The sequence below is a fragment of the Zootermopsis nevadensis genome, unplaced genomic scaffold, assembly GCF_977971745.1.
Source record: "Zootermopsis nevadensis isolate Lab colony 2312 unplaced genomic scaffold, Znev_1.0 Znev_ptg000011l, whole genome shotgun sequence".
In the NCBI taxonomy this organism is placed as follows: domain Eukaryota; kingdom Metazoa; phylum Arthropoda; class Insecta; order Blattodea; family Termopsidae; genus Zootermopsis; species Zootermopsis nevadensis.
The window spans coordinates 10,678,373-10,693,861 of NW_028259143.1; the positions used below are offsets into that span (position 1 = coordinate 10,678,373).

At 35.2% G+C, this 15,489-nt stretch overlaps 1 protein-coding gene across 6 annotated transcripts in view; it reads right to left on the bottom strand.

The window, feature by feature from the left end:
* Positions 1 to 14,698, bottom strand: part of Prp4k (Pre-mRNA processing factor 4 kinase) — a 34,882-nt gene extending 20,184 nt beyond the window's left edge. For 3 of the 6 annotated variants that reach the window (XR_015534737.1, XM_087347265.1, XM_087347264.1), the window contains exons 1-9: positions 14,547 to 14,698; positions 10,237 to 10,389; positions 8,177 to 8,564; positions 7,783 to 7,973; positions 5,997 to 6,340; positions 5,454 to 5,697; positions 5,017 to 5,203; positions 1,908 to 2,222; positions 1,526 to 1,758 (exon numbers count right to left, since the gene is read on the bottom strand). Coding sequence is in view for 5 of the 6 variants with exons in the window: in XM_087347265.1 (XP_087203391.1) it covers positions 1,526 to 1,758; positions 1,908 to 2,222; positions 5,017 to 5,203; positions 5,454 to 5,697; positions 5,997 to 6,340; positions 7,783 to 7,973; positions 8,177 to 8,564; positions 10,237 to 10,389; positions 14,547 to 14,551 (2,060 nt within the window). In the remaining variant the exon portion in view is untranslated. Of the gene's footprint in view, positions 1 to 1,525; positions 1,759 to 1,907; positions 2,223 to 5,016; positions 5,204 to 5,453; positions 5,698 to 5,996; positions 6,341 to 7,782; positions 7,974 to 8,176; positions 8,565 to 10,236; positions 10,390 to 12,082; positions 12,172 to 14,320; positions 14,459 to 14,546 lie in introns of all 6 variants that reach the window. The other 3 variants (XM_087347267.1, XM_087347266.1, XM_087347268.1) reach the window with 3 other exon arrangements.
* Positions 14,699 to 15,489: the final 791 nt, after the last annotated feature.

The window sequence follows — 15,489 nt, forward strand, 5'->3', positions numbered from 1 at the left end:
CATTTTCATTTAATGGAAGAGAAGAAAAATACTGCCCTAATACAATGCATACCATTTTGGAATAGGTGGGATAAAATGACAGATATATGTTGATTACTGAGATCTGCTGAATGACAATAAATTAGAAAAACAGGCAGAAGACATCCTATGACAAATATTAATAAAATAAACCTTGAAAGTGATTACATTTTCTCAAAGCACTTGGACTGTTTCAAATGTATTTTCCTATCAAGTATTTGACCAACATGAATCCCAGAAATTTCTCAATGAGTTTTCAATTCCAAAACTGAAAATACTTTACCGTCAAATTTAGTTTTTATAATTCCAAAAATTAGTCTGAATGTAAACCTAAATGTCTGAATAAACTGTAGATTTTTTGCATTGGCCTGCACATTATCATGCACAATGTATAAAACAAACATTTTGAAGCTACATAAATTTCCTGTATTTCCAAAAATTTCAATCTGACTTATCTTAGCTTACGAGATTCCCACTGTTGCTAAGTGTTGTATTGAAACTTTCTTCACTCTCTAGCCAGCCACAGAATGACAAATTCTCCCCTGACAGTGACTGAGAGGCCTGTAAAGAATGACACAGCCTACAGGCTAGATTACAATGCACTACACAAATACCAAAGATGTGCATATTTTCTTCAAATATACCACAAATGACCAATGTGCTTCAGTGCGCATTAACTGCGTCCAAGTACACATTCATAAATGTGTATATGTGAATATATGGTACGCGTCTGAATGTTCCACATAGCTGAAGCTCAGAAACAGTACCACTGCAGTACCCTGCAATGAAAATATAAAATACCCAGGTTTATAATTCTGTATGATGTACATGTCAGTGCCTCTGTTGTTTTAATTTAAGAATAAAATCCATTCAACACATTTCACTAATTTTACTGACAGGATAAATTAATATGACACACATATACCAGCTCTCATACTTCGTAAGCTTACACAATAAAGACTAAAAGTACAACAAAAACAAATGCAGGCCAATACAAAATGCAGCAGAGATATTTGCCTCACAAATGTTCAATGGTGTCTACACTTTATTACCCAAGACACAAAATAAACTATGCTTTAATACATGAATACCAATTTTGAAGAGTAAATTCTTCAATGTAACAGACTTAAGATCACTCTGTATGTAACAACATCAATTAAATGACCCAAAAGTTATGTAACAAAACACACCAAACTATGTAATAATTATAAAAATAATAAAATGAGATCTGAGGTTCTCATGGCCTGGATTGTGTCACCATGTAGACTTGTAGGTATACACCAATGTTCCATACAAACATACTGCTTCAATCTACATCTCTGAAGATGGAGACAGTATATTCCACTAACAAGCTGGAACCTATCTACGAGCCTACAAGGCAATACAACCGAAAAAACCAATGACAAGACAATAAAACAATTCCTTTTCTAATTATGTAATGAATACTAATTCGGTGATTAAATGCAACATACTGACACACCTGTTACCTGAAACATGCAAAACTCACATGATTTCATTGTTGCGAATAATCTTCACTGCCACATCCTGATTACCCCTTGCTCCATCTCTGGCCCTAATCACATTAGAGAAAACTCCCTGGCCAGTATAACCATACACCACGTAACGTCCATCCATTACTTCTCCAATACGAACACGATAATAACCTTCAGCATCATCCCAGTTATCTGTGAGATTCGGATTTTCAGGACCACCATGCAGTTTGTCCACAGTGCTTGGACTCTAAAATCACACACATCAATCAACTGCTGTTAGAATACTGTGATTAATGACTATTAATAAAAAGTATAAAATATTTACTCAAACTTTCTCTCATCCCATAATTTTCATAATATACATTTTCAAGAGATGATAAACAGCTAAAACCGTACATTGTACTCTTCCAAAGTGTCAGCTTCTGCAAACATATCCCATTCATTCTTCTTTCCATCCTTGCGTTCTCGCTTTTCTTGTTTACTGGACTTTTCTTTCCCATCATCAGCTGTCTCATGAGAACTGAATCTTGATTTTCCTTTCTCTGCAACATCTTTATCCATTTCTTTAGGCTGACTGGTTTCATTATACTCTAACAACTGACCATTTACACTATTATCATCTGATACCGTAGTAGGCCGTTCTGAGGGACTGCTTCGTTCTGACAGATTCACAGTTGACATATTTGAGTCTTCATTTCCGGCTCCCAGTCTCTGAAATTCAAAACCAACATGGTAAAAAAAGTAAAGCTGTCCCGCTACACGCAATGTAGCGCTTGGGAGGGGTAAGACATATAGCAGCAGCACTAGCTAGGGTATGTTTATTTATTTATTTGTGGTTTATTTAACAATGCTGTCAGTTACTCAGACTAAAACATGGTATGGAGTTCAAACCGTGATTTAATTTTACTTAAACAAGGTTATGGACAATATTCATGACTAGTGCCCTGAAATTTAAAATCTATCATAAAATGTTCACTTGAATCTGAAATTTGGGGTTTTCATAGCAGAAAAGATGAAGAATGTGGTCTTCTGTGTTGTAACAACACATACCCTGAAGAAGGCAGTGCTATATATTGGTAAACACCTACAAAACTACAATTTTCATGTTAATTCGTTTCCAGAATGCACATTCTGTGCACCAAAGGATTTTAATAAATATACAGTGAAACCTCTATCCATCGTTCCCGGATGCATCGTCCGTTTTGTTCGGTCCTGAATACATCCCATATAAAATAATGTTACATTTTCCCGCTTCTATCGTTCCTCGAACTATCGTTTTATCGCATCGATCGTTCAAAAATCTTAGTCCCGGCCCACAATTTTCCCGCAATGATCGTTTCTGAGAATTTAAAATGCTGGGTTTAGAGATAAATTAATACCGAAAGACGCATAATGTTTTTGGAATACACAGTAGCGATAACCTGTTATGTCGCCCAACCAGCACAGATTATTTTGGAATGAGGGGTCAGCGGTGCAGGGGTGATAGTTGGAGTGAATGGCGGTGCTCATTGTCAGAAATTTTACGATTTTAATTAGGGTGCACTCATATTTCGTTCCAGCGATGCCAGATGGCATGTGCAGTGTGAATTTCTTCACAAATGCTTTTATTATAAGTACAAAGGAAAGGCTGGCGGCACTTTTCATTCTTCTGGTTTATCTCGTTTCCAGTAGTTCAGGGTCTTCTACAGCTACGTTTCGTTGAGTTCGGCAGTAATAGTATTTCCATTCTTCCTGTTATTGTTTGCGAAGAGGGTGGGAGTGGTGAGGAAGAGGAAGACAACGAATGCGAGCCCGAAGCTTTGCCGAGTTTTGCCGAAGCACACGCTGCATTGGCAAAAGTGAAGTCGTTCTTTTATGCGCTTAATATTAGTGAACGTGACGAGGAAAACATTTTGAACGTGGAAAGTGCTCCGTTTGGTCTAAAACGTAAAGTTTCGACAAACCAGTTGTCCATTAAAGACTTTTTTGGTAAAAAGAAGTAACTTTGAAAGAGAAACATTGTTTTTTTTTAGATTTTTAATGCTTTCCCGCATCTATCGTTTTCCCGCATTCATCATTTTTATTTCCCACCCCCGCCGAAAACGATGCATCAAGGTTTCACTGTAACTGTTCCCATCAGGCAATATATCAGCAAATGATACACATCAACCTCATGACTATCAAGAAAGCAAATTGTGATGAAACCACAGACAAAAGCTTAGTGATCAAATGTCAAATGTTTATACTGTACATTTTCCTGCACTGTGCTTCTCTTGGAAAAAAATTAATATTCCATACCTCTCTTATTACCGTTAATATGTTCAACAATGTTTTCCATCAAACTGTATGTAAAATCTGAAAATAAAATATCTTCAAAGCATAAATCATCTCCAGTTCAAAAAATGAGTATTTCCACTCTCTGCTTTGAAAACTGCCCCAGGACACGGCATAATGTGTCATGGGTCATGCTGTCATTCTGATTATGACACGACATCTTTGCAATCTGGTTCAAGCAATCTGTAGTGATATTTGTACATAAAATAATTATGTTAGAAAAAGAAATTTTCAGAAGTACTTAACAAGTCTTATTATAACTTTCCACGTATTTGACCTTGCGGCCTGTTCTGACCTGAATTAGTTCTAAAAGTATGAATTCCTTTTAGACATTACTGTCAGTATCTGCCAGTTACAAGCCCTCTAGACATGACAAAGCATGGAAATTCATGCCTCAAGTGGGATTCAAACTCATGATCCCAGTGTGTCTGAGCAGCCAAGACAGCACTGCAATTTCATAACAATTATATCATAACGAATCAGTGAGGTTGAACAACTTTTGCAGAAGACTACATATTTCCACCAACTCTTTGTTTTAACCTTGAATATACAGGTTAGGAATTTCACGGTTACTACATGAAAATTTACATTACTTTTCATTTTGGTTTCATTCCCAATGTACATATTTCAAACTCATGATTGAGTTTTGATTTTTAGCACATTGGTGGAGGTTCTATTTTATTAACAATGTAAAAATTACATGTTCCTGAGGTTGGAATTGCCACTGAACAAAATTACCTGCTAGAGAGGAAACAGCCCCACAAAGTTTCAGTCTTTCATTCATCATGGGTTGAACACATAGTAATAATGCACAAGATGGAGACTATGCCAGTTGGCACTATTGTGCCTGCTGAAGACCAACAGGATATAATCACAAGTGAATGAGTTACGAAAATTAAATTCTTAGATTGAAACAGAAAATCTAAATTAGATATAAAGAGGTTAGGAAGAGGATTAACAAATCATAATTTCAAACCTGTTGGCTCAACTGATTTTTATGATGGAGTAAATTAATATATGAAAGTAAATTATTTGTTTATAGAATAAGCCAATAGCGTTGATAAATTAAGCTACTCAACTGTTTGACCAATGACTTATTCATTATAAATGTTACTAGCAGTGTGGAAAAGCAAGGATTTATTCCATAAAAAATCTAACTATAGGAAAACTTAATATAAGAATTACAATTTACCCTAAGAAGTTCTTCTCGCTGCTTACGTCTCTTCTGAATAATTTGTTCTTCATCCTCGTCTTCCTCAATATTAATATCTTCAATTTCTTCTGACGATGAGGATGAAGACTTTTCAGCTTTCAAACCTTCAGAAAGACTGTCCTTAAAAATATCACCCTTCTCTCCACTTCTTCCTTTATTCTGAGATCTATATAAAAACAAATATTTTTTATCTGTTGTGTGAATGGTTACACAAAGTAGTAAGTGCAAATAACACACCCACAACACACAAAATATTCTGTAACTACACACCAGTTGGTAACTACTTTAAACACAATCTTCCTTCCATAACTGTGCTTTACACAAACATGCACCACAATTATTTCTCACCAGACATTCTATCTGCTGGTTTCTGCCTGCTTACTAATGTAAGGCGGCAAGAAATACAAAATACACACCTGCCATGACGAGAACACCGCTGTCGATCCCGGTCCTTGTCACGATCTCTTTCCTTGTCTCTACCTCGAGGTGACCGTGATCTTGCAGATGGCCACCGCCTGTTTCTCTCTCTTTGTCGTTCTATCCTTTCCCTGTCTCTTTCCCTATCCCTCTCTCTCTCCCTTTCAGTATCTCTGGACCTACTCTCATTTCGTTGGTTGTCTGCATCACGACTTCGGCTATATGAACGTGATACAGTAGTCACTAAAAGAAAAATAAAGTTTAGCACACGAACTAAAGAAAATACGTTTTCAAAAATTACAGTCTGTTTTCTCCAAGGTGTGGTTTTCAAAGGGCAATACTCCATAAAATATTATTTCTTGAAGTAATAGTGGTGCCACACACACACACACACACAACATTTTTCAACAATCTGTATGTAACAGATTCTGATTAATTTTACATTAGTTTTGATAAATATAATATATAATGCACGCATGCAAAAAATGCTACGGATATACTGAACTTTCTCCAATGCAATACACAATACATCCACTTCTTACCAAGAGGTGTCCTGCTTCGGCTAGGTATTTTTCTCTGAGAATCCCTACTTTCTCCATACTTCCGCTGGATATCTTCCTTCCTTTTCAGCTCACCAGGCAATTCACGCCGACCACTTCGATCATTCTGTGATCGGTGATATCCTGATTTCTCTTCTCGGTTATGGTGTACATGTTCCCGATCTCTGTCACTTTCCCTTGGTTTCCTTAAATCTCGTGACAGTTCTGTTGTTCCTCGTTTCCTGTCTCGATCTTTATCCTTGTCCCGTTCATCTTTAGTGCCTTTCCTTCTTTCATCATTGGTGTCTGGTTCAATCCTCACCTGCCCCTGTTCTCTACTTCTACTCCTAAAATACATTATAAAAACTGTAATCAATATCTGTAACATATACGTTGAGCAATTCATGGGAGACTTCAATATTTCAGTATGTCAAGTATTTTACAGTATTCCTTACACAACTATTTTAGCTTTCACATATTAACTACCATGTCTGTCAGAAAGTTTTTCAGCAATTATTAGCTAACTGCACTTTCCTTTTAACACTATTTGTACCTGTGAACTCATCCTTACAAGTGCAATGTTCACTACTGAATAGTAAGAAATTTGTAAAAAGACAAGAGCTATTTTTAAATAAGCCAAAATGAAAGAAATGCAAGTGTCCATATTGTCCACCCCTTCACAGCCTGACTTGTTTGCATTGTAGTACAAATTAAACAATCATATACAACATCTAAGCTCCCACAAACCCAGTAATACCTATAGCAGCTATTTATGGAATGTAGATACAAACTGAATTCTCTACTCACGAGTCACCAAACTATATTAAGACTTCAAATTTTATGCAAACGTACACTAAATTACCCATATTAAAATCACACAAAACCTGTGATGTTCATTAGGGAATTATAACTCTGATATTCACAGTATTTCAAACAATGTTACCAAATCAACAAGTTTTCTTGTACTTTGTATATTATACCACTGGACATTTACTGTGTTTTCAATATGACAATGGTGAGAAGATTCACAACAAATCTAGTTTTAAAAGCAAACTTAAAAACTGCCAGCTGATGCTGTCTCTCCAGAACATTAAGGCAATGTCCTACATAAGCGATAACAAGCGAGCTGCATAAGCAGCATGGGGTGTCATAAGAAGCGGGGAATCGCTTGTTGTTTCCTACATGAGCGACCGCAATAGAAGCACATGGTCTTCCTGCACATGCACCTTCCATGTACTGCACAGTTGGAGCTTTCTTGTGCATGCGCCTTACTGGCCGGCCCAGCGACTCGCAAGAAAATATAAAAATATTTGATCTTGGACTTTAGCCACTTTCTTCACATGACCGCTTCGCTGGAACCTAGGACAGCGCCACACAAACAGCCAGTTTGATATTTCCGCTTCACCCGAGCAACTCGCACCGCTCGCATTTAATCGCTCACATAGGACACCAGGTAAGACTACAACACTTACTTATCAATATGATCAGCAATGCACAATCACAATATCAGCGCTAATCATATGTTATTAATTTACATAATTAGTTTTACTACTCATGAGCTATGTAAAAGGTAACAATTCTTGACCTTCCTCCACACAGTCAAATTTGTTATTATAAAAATGGTTTCCAGGCAATACAGCATTTCATTTAAATCAGGACACAAGTGGTAAATTACTGCAAGAAACGACCAACACCAATGTGCATGTAACTTCATACTGAAATCATGTGCCTCCCATGAATCCTCCAACTAAACTAAAATACTTAACTTCAAGAAACTTACAGCTCTTACCGACTATGTTTTCTTTTTCTCTTTTCATGCCTTCTCCTAGGAGTTTCTTGAGCCACTTCTGAATCATCATCCACCAAATTAATGACTTCAGGAACAGGCTTGGTAGCTTGTTTACCAGCATTACAATTATCACTGTCATCATCATCATCAGCTTCTGACATATATGCACCTAGTCTGGCCTGGAGAAGTGCCTATTAAAATAAACAAATATTACATGCTTGTAGTTTGCAATTTAAAACATGGTAGCTAACGTACATTATTTATGTTCAAAATCACAAAAATTTAACTGATATAACATGCTTTGTTTTAGTACCATACTTGGAAGACAAGTAGTTAATATACAAGACCATTCACAGTATAAGCACCAAATAATAGTATCCCTTACGTTTCTTACCTTCTGGCGCATAAGATCTTCCAAATCAATGTCATCCTCAATCACAGCTACTTCAATATCTGAATCACTTTCCTTTGCTTTGACATCATCTTCAGATTCAGATGATTCATCAACTGGGAATTTTGAATTATCTGCTGGTTCATTTTTCTTCTGTTCAGGTTCTATTTTCTGCACTCCTTTTCCATTTAAAACAACATCCTTACAATTACCTACGTGTTTTTCAGTATTTCTTACTTTAACCTCCTCTTTCACTTCTCTTTTCGAGCTCCCAGCTGAAATCTTTATTGAAATATTATCCTTTGGTTTATCAGGTCTTTTGTTAACATCCACATGGGACACATCACCATTTTCACTCCCTTTTCTGTGTTTTCGTTTTTTATGGTGTTTCCTGCAAAAATAATACAATTAATATATACACACGAATGCATTACAAAATTGCACAACATATAATAATAATTGCCACACTTCAACTTTGTTCATAAAAGTATAAATTAAACTAAAGATTTTATTACAACAAAAATGTTATTTCCCACTTCCCAAAGTATGTTTCCACATAAAATCCATGTATGATGTTAATAACCAGTAAAAGTAGGGCACTACGAAGAACAGAATAGAATTTATTTACATTCCAAAGATCTTTCACAGTACAAGCCAAACATGTAGAACAAATACAGTACTTAGTACAAACAATAATTAATCTATATAGTAGCTGACTTTGGATTGGACAACCAGGGTTCCATCCCCAACAGGTACATTAGATTTTCCCTCTAGCCTCTGCGTCCAGATCAGCTCTGGGGCCCACACAGCCTCCTGTCCAATGGGTATCGAGGTCTTCCTGGGTGTTAAGCGTGGCCGGGGCATGAAGCTGACCACTCACCCCTAACTGGTGCTGAGGTTAAGAAAGAGTAGGAGCTATACCTCCTCTCCCCCAAGCACTTACACAGTGTGTAGCGGGTCAGATTTACTTTCTCTTTAAACCCACAGTTGTTGCAGCTATTCACACAAATATTCAGAGTATTTAATAAATTTCAACTGAAGAAAATAAGTAGAATAAGTAAGATAAAATATAGTTTTAATGCTTTTATATAATGACTTAAAATGTTTAACATTAGATGTAATAGTATCAAAAAACTTCATCCCTGCAAAGTAAACATCTTTCTGATAATTAGCGAGGTTGGTGCTAGGATGATGGTCATGTTTATACCTTGTTTTTATATTATATATGCCAGAATTTATTTTAAACTTCTCCATATTATCCACAACAAACGGCAGTAATGAGAATAAGACTGTTCTAGCAAGGATCTAATTAGCGGCAAGCAGAATCCTTTGGTTACAGAATGATAGAAACAAACTTATTTGTTCATCCCATATACACACACACACATTTGCATGTATGGAGAGTACACGTGTTCATCGCATGTGTGAAAGAGGTATCTGTGGTGCAAATGGACCTGAAGTATTAGACAAACCAGGAAAAACTATGCCTGGTAAAGGGAAATAAATTATTTTACTGCCAAATCAAAGACAACCATAAAACATCATGCCCAATGAACATCAGGACGACTAACAGCAGGCTAGTGAAACCAACACTCACCTCAACCCGTATGGCAAATTCTAAGAATACTGAAACCTCACTTCTACAGCCTATAGATATCTTTGTAGGTAATAACATGATACAGTTATAAAAATTTTGCATCTCCTGTAAAAACTGGTTTCAGAACAGATGTTAAAAGACACTGAAATTTACCGTATTTCTCCGATTTTACAATGCATATTTCACATTCTAAAATTTATGAAATTGGGGTGCATCTTACATATGATGGCATCTAAGAACCAAAGTTGATAAATCATATTGTATTAATAAAGGATAAAAAAAAATTTTGTGTCCGTAACATTATTCACAGAACATAAAAATTGCAACAATGTTAATTTCATAAATTTTAATACAAAGAAGTTTTACATTTGAATATTGACAATTCCTACTGTAATATATGTACTTATTTTGAATCTATTACTAACTCAAAGATGTGTCTTACAATCAACAGCATAATAAAACACACCTTTCATGTTTATCGGATAAACAATGTTTTTTATGTTTATGGTGATGATGTTTGTGCTTCTTTTTCCTCTTCTTTTTGGAAATATCTGCATTCAGATCCTTTCTCTTGTCCTTCATCATCTCGGTAGAATCTTCAGAATCACAGTCTGGAGAGCTAAAAACGAGAAATGTTTATAAGTCAAAAGATAACACATACACATAACCGTCTTACTGCCAGGATCCAAAGATTGTCTAAATACAAAATATTCCAAACAATTTGTCTGTTTTTATTTTCAAGTATTAAGATTACTGCAACAAATATGTAATTGTGAGTGACTGGCTTACATTCCATGCAATTTCTGGCACAGTTCACTGCCTCTACAAACAGTAGGCAGTTACACAAAACAATAAAATATAGTGGACGTCAGAACAACCTTAACAATATGTAAAAATGTTGTTTTAGACTTCTTCCACTGTGTAAATTATAAAATAATAAAACTTCAATTTTTTAGACCTAAGGTCTGGGGATAACCCAACTAGGGGTCTAACAGTTAGGCATTCTGACCTCTTCCCCCTTTTTCCACCTGAAGACAGCAGCAAAATACTGCTTTTGATACGTTGAAGAAGTCCAAAATAACAAACAGTTTTACATATCATGATGCACCGCTGTCAGAAACTTTCAGACTTGAACAAACTCAACAATGAAAACTTCTTTTATTCAAACAATATAATGCATAAATAAAAACAGCATATCTGATATTTATCCCAGAAAAATAAATTTTATCATTAAAAAACTAAACTATGATCTCTTCATCTAATGCCAGTTACCAATCCAAATCAAGATTATGTCAATTTTGTAAAATAGTGATGACAGTTTTGGATTTTTCCATCATCAGTTTAAACCAAAGAATTCTTGAATCAGTGTCTAAAAACTGGACACTTTAAAACATGTTTATGGTATTTCATGTCTTATGTAACAGCTTGTTCACATTCATAAAACATAAACATGTATGTACTGTCACTATTCCCCAATTTTACATGCTCTAAAGCTGTAACACCAACTTCAACATATATTCTTTAAGTGCTCATTAAATGAACTTGCACTCGTCTATGCCCTGCAAGTAACCAAAATTTTGTTTCATGTGTTATATATATTGTATATATGTTGCCTTTGGTGGACTAGTGGTTAGCGTGCTTGCCACTGGACTCAAGGTTCGCGGGATCAAACCCGGCCAAGGTCGATGGATTTTTAAGGATTATAAAAATCCATAGCACAACTTCCTTTAGAGGGGAAGTAAAGACGGCAGTGCCATGTCGTAGATTTACGGCATATAAAAGAACCTCGCGAGCATGAACGAGATGTTTCGTAAGGAAAATTCAGCAGCCATTTCTCAGCCAAGTCTCTCCTGATTCTCTACTAGATGGCTCCAAGAGATAAATCAGGATTGAGTAGAAATTGTGCAGAGGCAGTGGGCTTGTCACTCACTACTTATAAATGCACACTTCAAAGACAAAGAAACCTTCCAAATGGGAGGAGGCAAAGGCTCGACTTCCGGCTGCCGCGCCATAAAAGAAGAAGAATATATTGTGTGTGTGTGTGTGTGTATATATATATATATATATATATATATATATATATATATATATATATATTTAGAAATATGCTCAAGCTCATCAAGCATCAAAGCACTGGAAACATGTTCCCAAAGAAATTCTGGTCTTTTCATATGAAGAAAATTGCACACCCCAATTCATATTTTTCTTATCACAAGTTAAACAAAATTGTGTTGCTTATGTCAACATTGGCCTTAGTAACACCATATAAACCTGTATATACAAGTAGACACCAATGCTTTGGATAAACATACCCGGTTCTCCCATTTATGGTCACTGCTCTGTCCAGCCTGGGGATGTGAGAAACTCAGATCTCATACAATGTGTTTGCTTACCTCAGAACCTACCAGTAATCACAAGGAAATTAATAAATATATATTATATTTTTCTCCTTAAAACTGGAGGAGATCACACATCTTTAATTATACCAGCCCACACGTTCTAGTAGGAACTGTATTCTACATATTTTACTACAGCTGTAAAAAGTAATATTTTACAAACAGTAAGTACATTGCTTGTTTTCATTTTTATTTCCTCTTTGCACTTGAACAATTTAAGCAGTTAATATTTTTCACTCTCCTTTTAGAATCTTTTGATGGCGAATCTGGTAAGTGCGAGTTTTTGGGTTAGTTACTGCATCCCTCAGAAATGGGGAGACAGAGTTGTAACAAACTCACATTCTTGAAATGGGAACTTCATGATTTCTTGCATAATTCATTTAGTTAATCACTTCAGTATGAAAATACTTATATAACTTGCAATTATGAGGTTAAAAGAGTTTATAGATTTGATTGGATTAGATAATATGCATTCCGTAGATTTCAGTTAATCAGGATGTGGAACAAATCAGTGTACATTTCAACGCAACAAGCCAGTATGCTTATTAATGTAAGTCCAGTCACACATAATATAGAAAAAACAATAACAAAATAACACAGAAAATGAAGAACACTTAAAATATATGATGCACTGAATTCTGACATCAACATGTAAGGTGGTTTAATGGAGACAACATTTCTCCATTAAACCATCTTACATGGCTGGTAGCCCAAGAGGAATTCATTATACCTAGTCGCCATGAAAGCTTTAAGATCATAAATGTTTCAAAATTAATCCACAATATGTTCACTCTGTATATAATTATTAATCTCATAATATATATGACTTACAAATTCAACAACAGAATGAAAGTGTATAATATGTAAAGGAATTCTTTTAAAACTAACTGAAACTGTTTTGTGTTAGCTGATAAGACTCATAATTTTTACTGGCAGCTTGTTATACAATATAATTCCTTATTAGTGCATACCACTGGTACAGTGTAAAGTTAACAATCTATATACATCATGTCTGTGCTAGTATTGATTTTATGAACCAAAAGTGTGATTGGAAAGACACAATTATCCACCCTAAATGTCATTAAAGCAAGTACCTACTCAGAGTCACATGTTAATATGCAGAACCTTCTAAATAATGTCTGTATGACACTTCTATGAGCATTAGCAACAATTCTACTAATTTTCTTATGTAAAAGAGAAACTTTTTTGTTACTGTTAGCTGAATTATCCAAAGACATGACATGGCTAAGATGTATGCTAAGAAAAAACAACACAATACCACAAAATAAAGAGACATCTCATTATTGAACAAAGTTTTGGTATTACATGATATATGTGACTTTTTCAAATTAATTCACTGTCAATTTGGAGACAATGGAATTTGGCAGTTTAGCTTCCTGGACAGACATATGCTCATATTAGTTAAGGGTTCATTTGGAAACAAATTTATTTTGTCAGAATTTAAAATGAGTTTTTTAGCTATGAAGTATTTGTTTAAGAGAGTGTAGATATAGTTTTGATAATAATAGATTGTTATACTGGTACCATCATCAAAGAGAACAGGTTTTGAGATCGCATTTGTGTTGGATGGAAAATACACTAGGAAATGTTAGACAAAGTATCAAGCCTCATGGAACTCCATATTGTACATTATACCAATCTGAATTAATGTTATCCTGAGTCAGATTTTATCCCTACTGTTTGTAAGATATGATCTGAAACATTTTCCTATCCATAATACAATACTTCTACAAGCACAATCCTAACGTTGGCAGTCAGAAACCTTCGCAAGGTCATAATATTACTGGAACATGAATTTTTCTACTTAAAGCCTTCAGTGTTTCTGATGTAAGTTTGTACGTAGCTTCGTCAATGGAAATTTTTTCTCTAATATCAAACCGTTCAGTAACTAAAATATGGGTTTGTGTTCTTCCTTCCTTAACATAAACGTTTCAATTTTCTGTTTTTAACAGGAAAATATCCAAGTGGATGAGGGAATAATCCCAAGATAAGCCAATACTATTACATATAAATGGCTGCATAGTAAGATTTGAGGTGGGTAACTGTTACATGTTTCAAAAGTTGAAAAGAATTAAATATGGCAAATTATGCAAGTAAATATAAGAGTACTACTATGACCGCCTAAAAACATACATCTTTGGAATTGAAGATCTTAATATAAGAAACTCTCCGATATGTTGAAAACTACATGTATATTGCTTAACTGTGCACTATTAGAGGTATGCCTTCTTCTAACACTGGTTAATCAGAGGAAACAGGCCCGATGAATAGCTGGAACAAACACAATTATAACTAAGACTTCACGGCTTACAAATTAACAGGCTATAAATAATAACGCTCTTTAGTATCATAAACTCACCCCATTTCAGAATCTGTACAAAATATACCAATGCAAGTGGAATTTTTATATAATTATATAAATTGTTGACGACCACGCACAAAATCCACCATCTTACAAACGATCACGGAATACAACATAATGCACGGAAATGACATCACAGAACAAACCAGCGGTTCGCCATCTTGTAGTCTCACTGACGTCATAGAACAAACCGCGGACTGGTTCGAAATACAGATCTGCTTTAAACACGTCTTGCTAATAATGCATGTAAGCATGTAATTAAAACTCTGATTATGATTAAATTTAGTATTCATCAGTAACCCACTAAACTAATGATGACATGAATTTCGAACTTCAACCCAAATTGAAAATAGTTGGTAGGAAACTTAAATGTGTTTTAGAAATTCTCATAAGATTTAAACAGCTACAACTGTTCAAGTCAGAAAATGCAGTCACCATACAAAGATCTGCATATATGTTGGAGGGTTCGGCACCTCTTCTTTCCAGGTTTTGAACCTACAATCTTCTTTCGCGTTTCTCATTTTTCCCATTCCTAAGTTACTTCAGGCCCCCGTTGATTTGATAGCATAAATAATATTTGGAGGTGAGTACAAATTATGAATGTACTCATTATGCAGATTTCTCTAGCTTAGCACCCTAATGTCAAACTTCGTCAATTTGTGTTCATTTGACCTAGTGTCAAAAAATAAAATTACAGTTTTGTATAATTCGGTATTTATTTATATAGAAAGGAGACGGAAAACAAAAGAAATGGCTCCTACACAACATTTCAAAATGTAATCTACTGTTTGGTTTAACCTGTTCTTAATTTCTTCCTGGATTTTTTGTTTGTTTATTTGTTACTGCCGTTTCTATATTCACAGCCTGGGTGGCGATTAGCCCTATTTTCGAGTTGCTGCATGTATGTTAACCACTTCATCAGCGAGCTGAAAGGGACAAA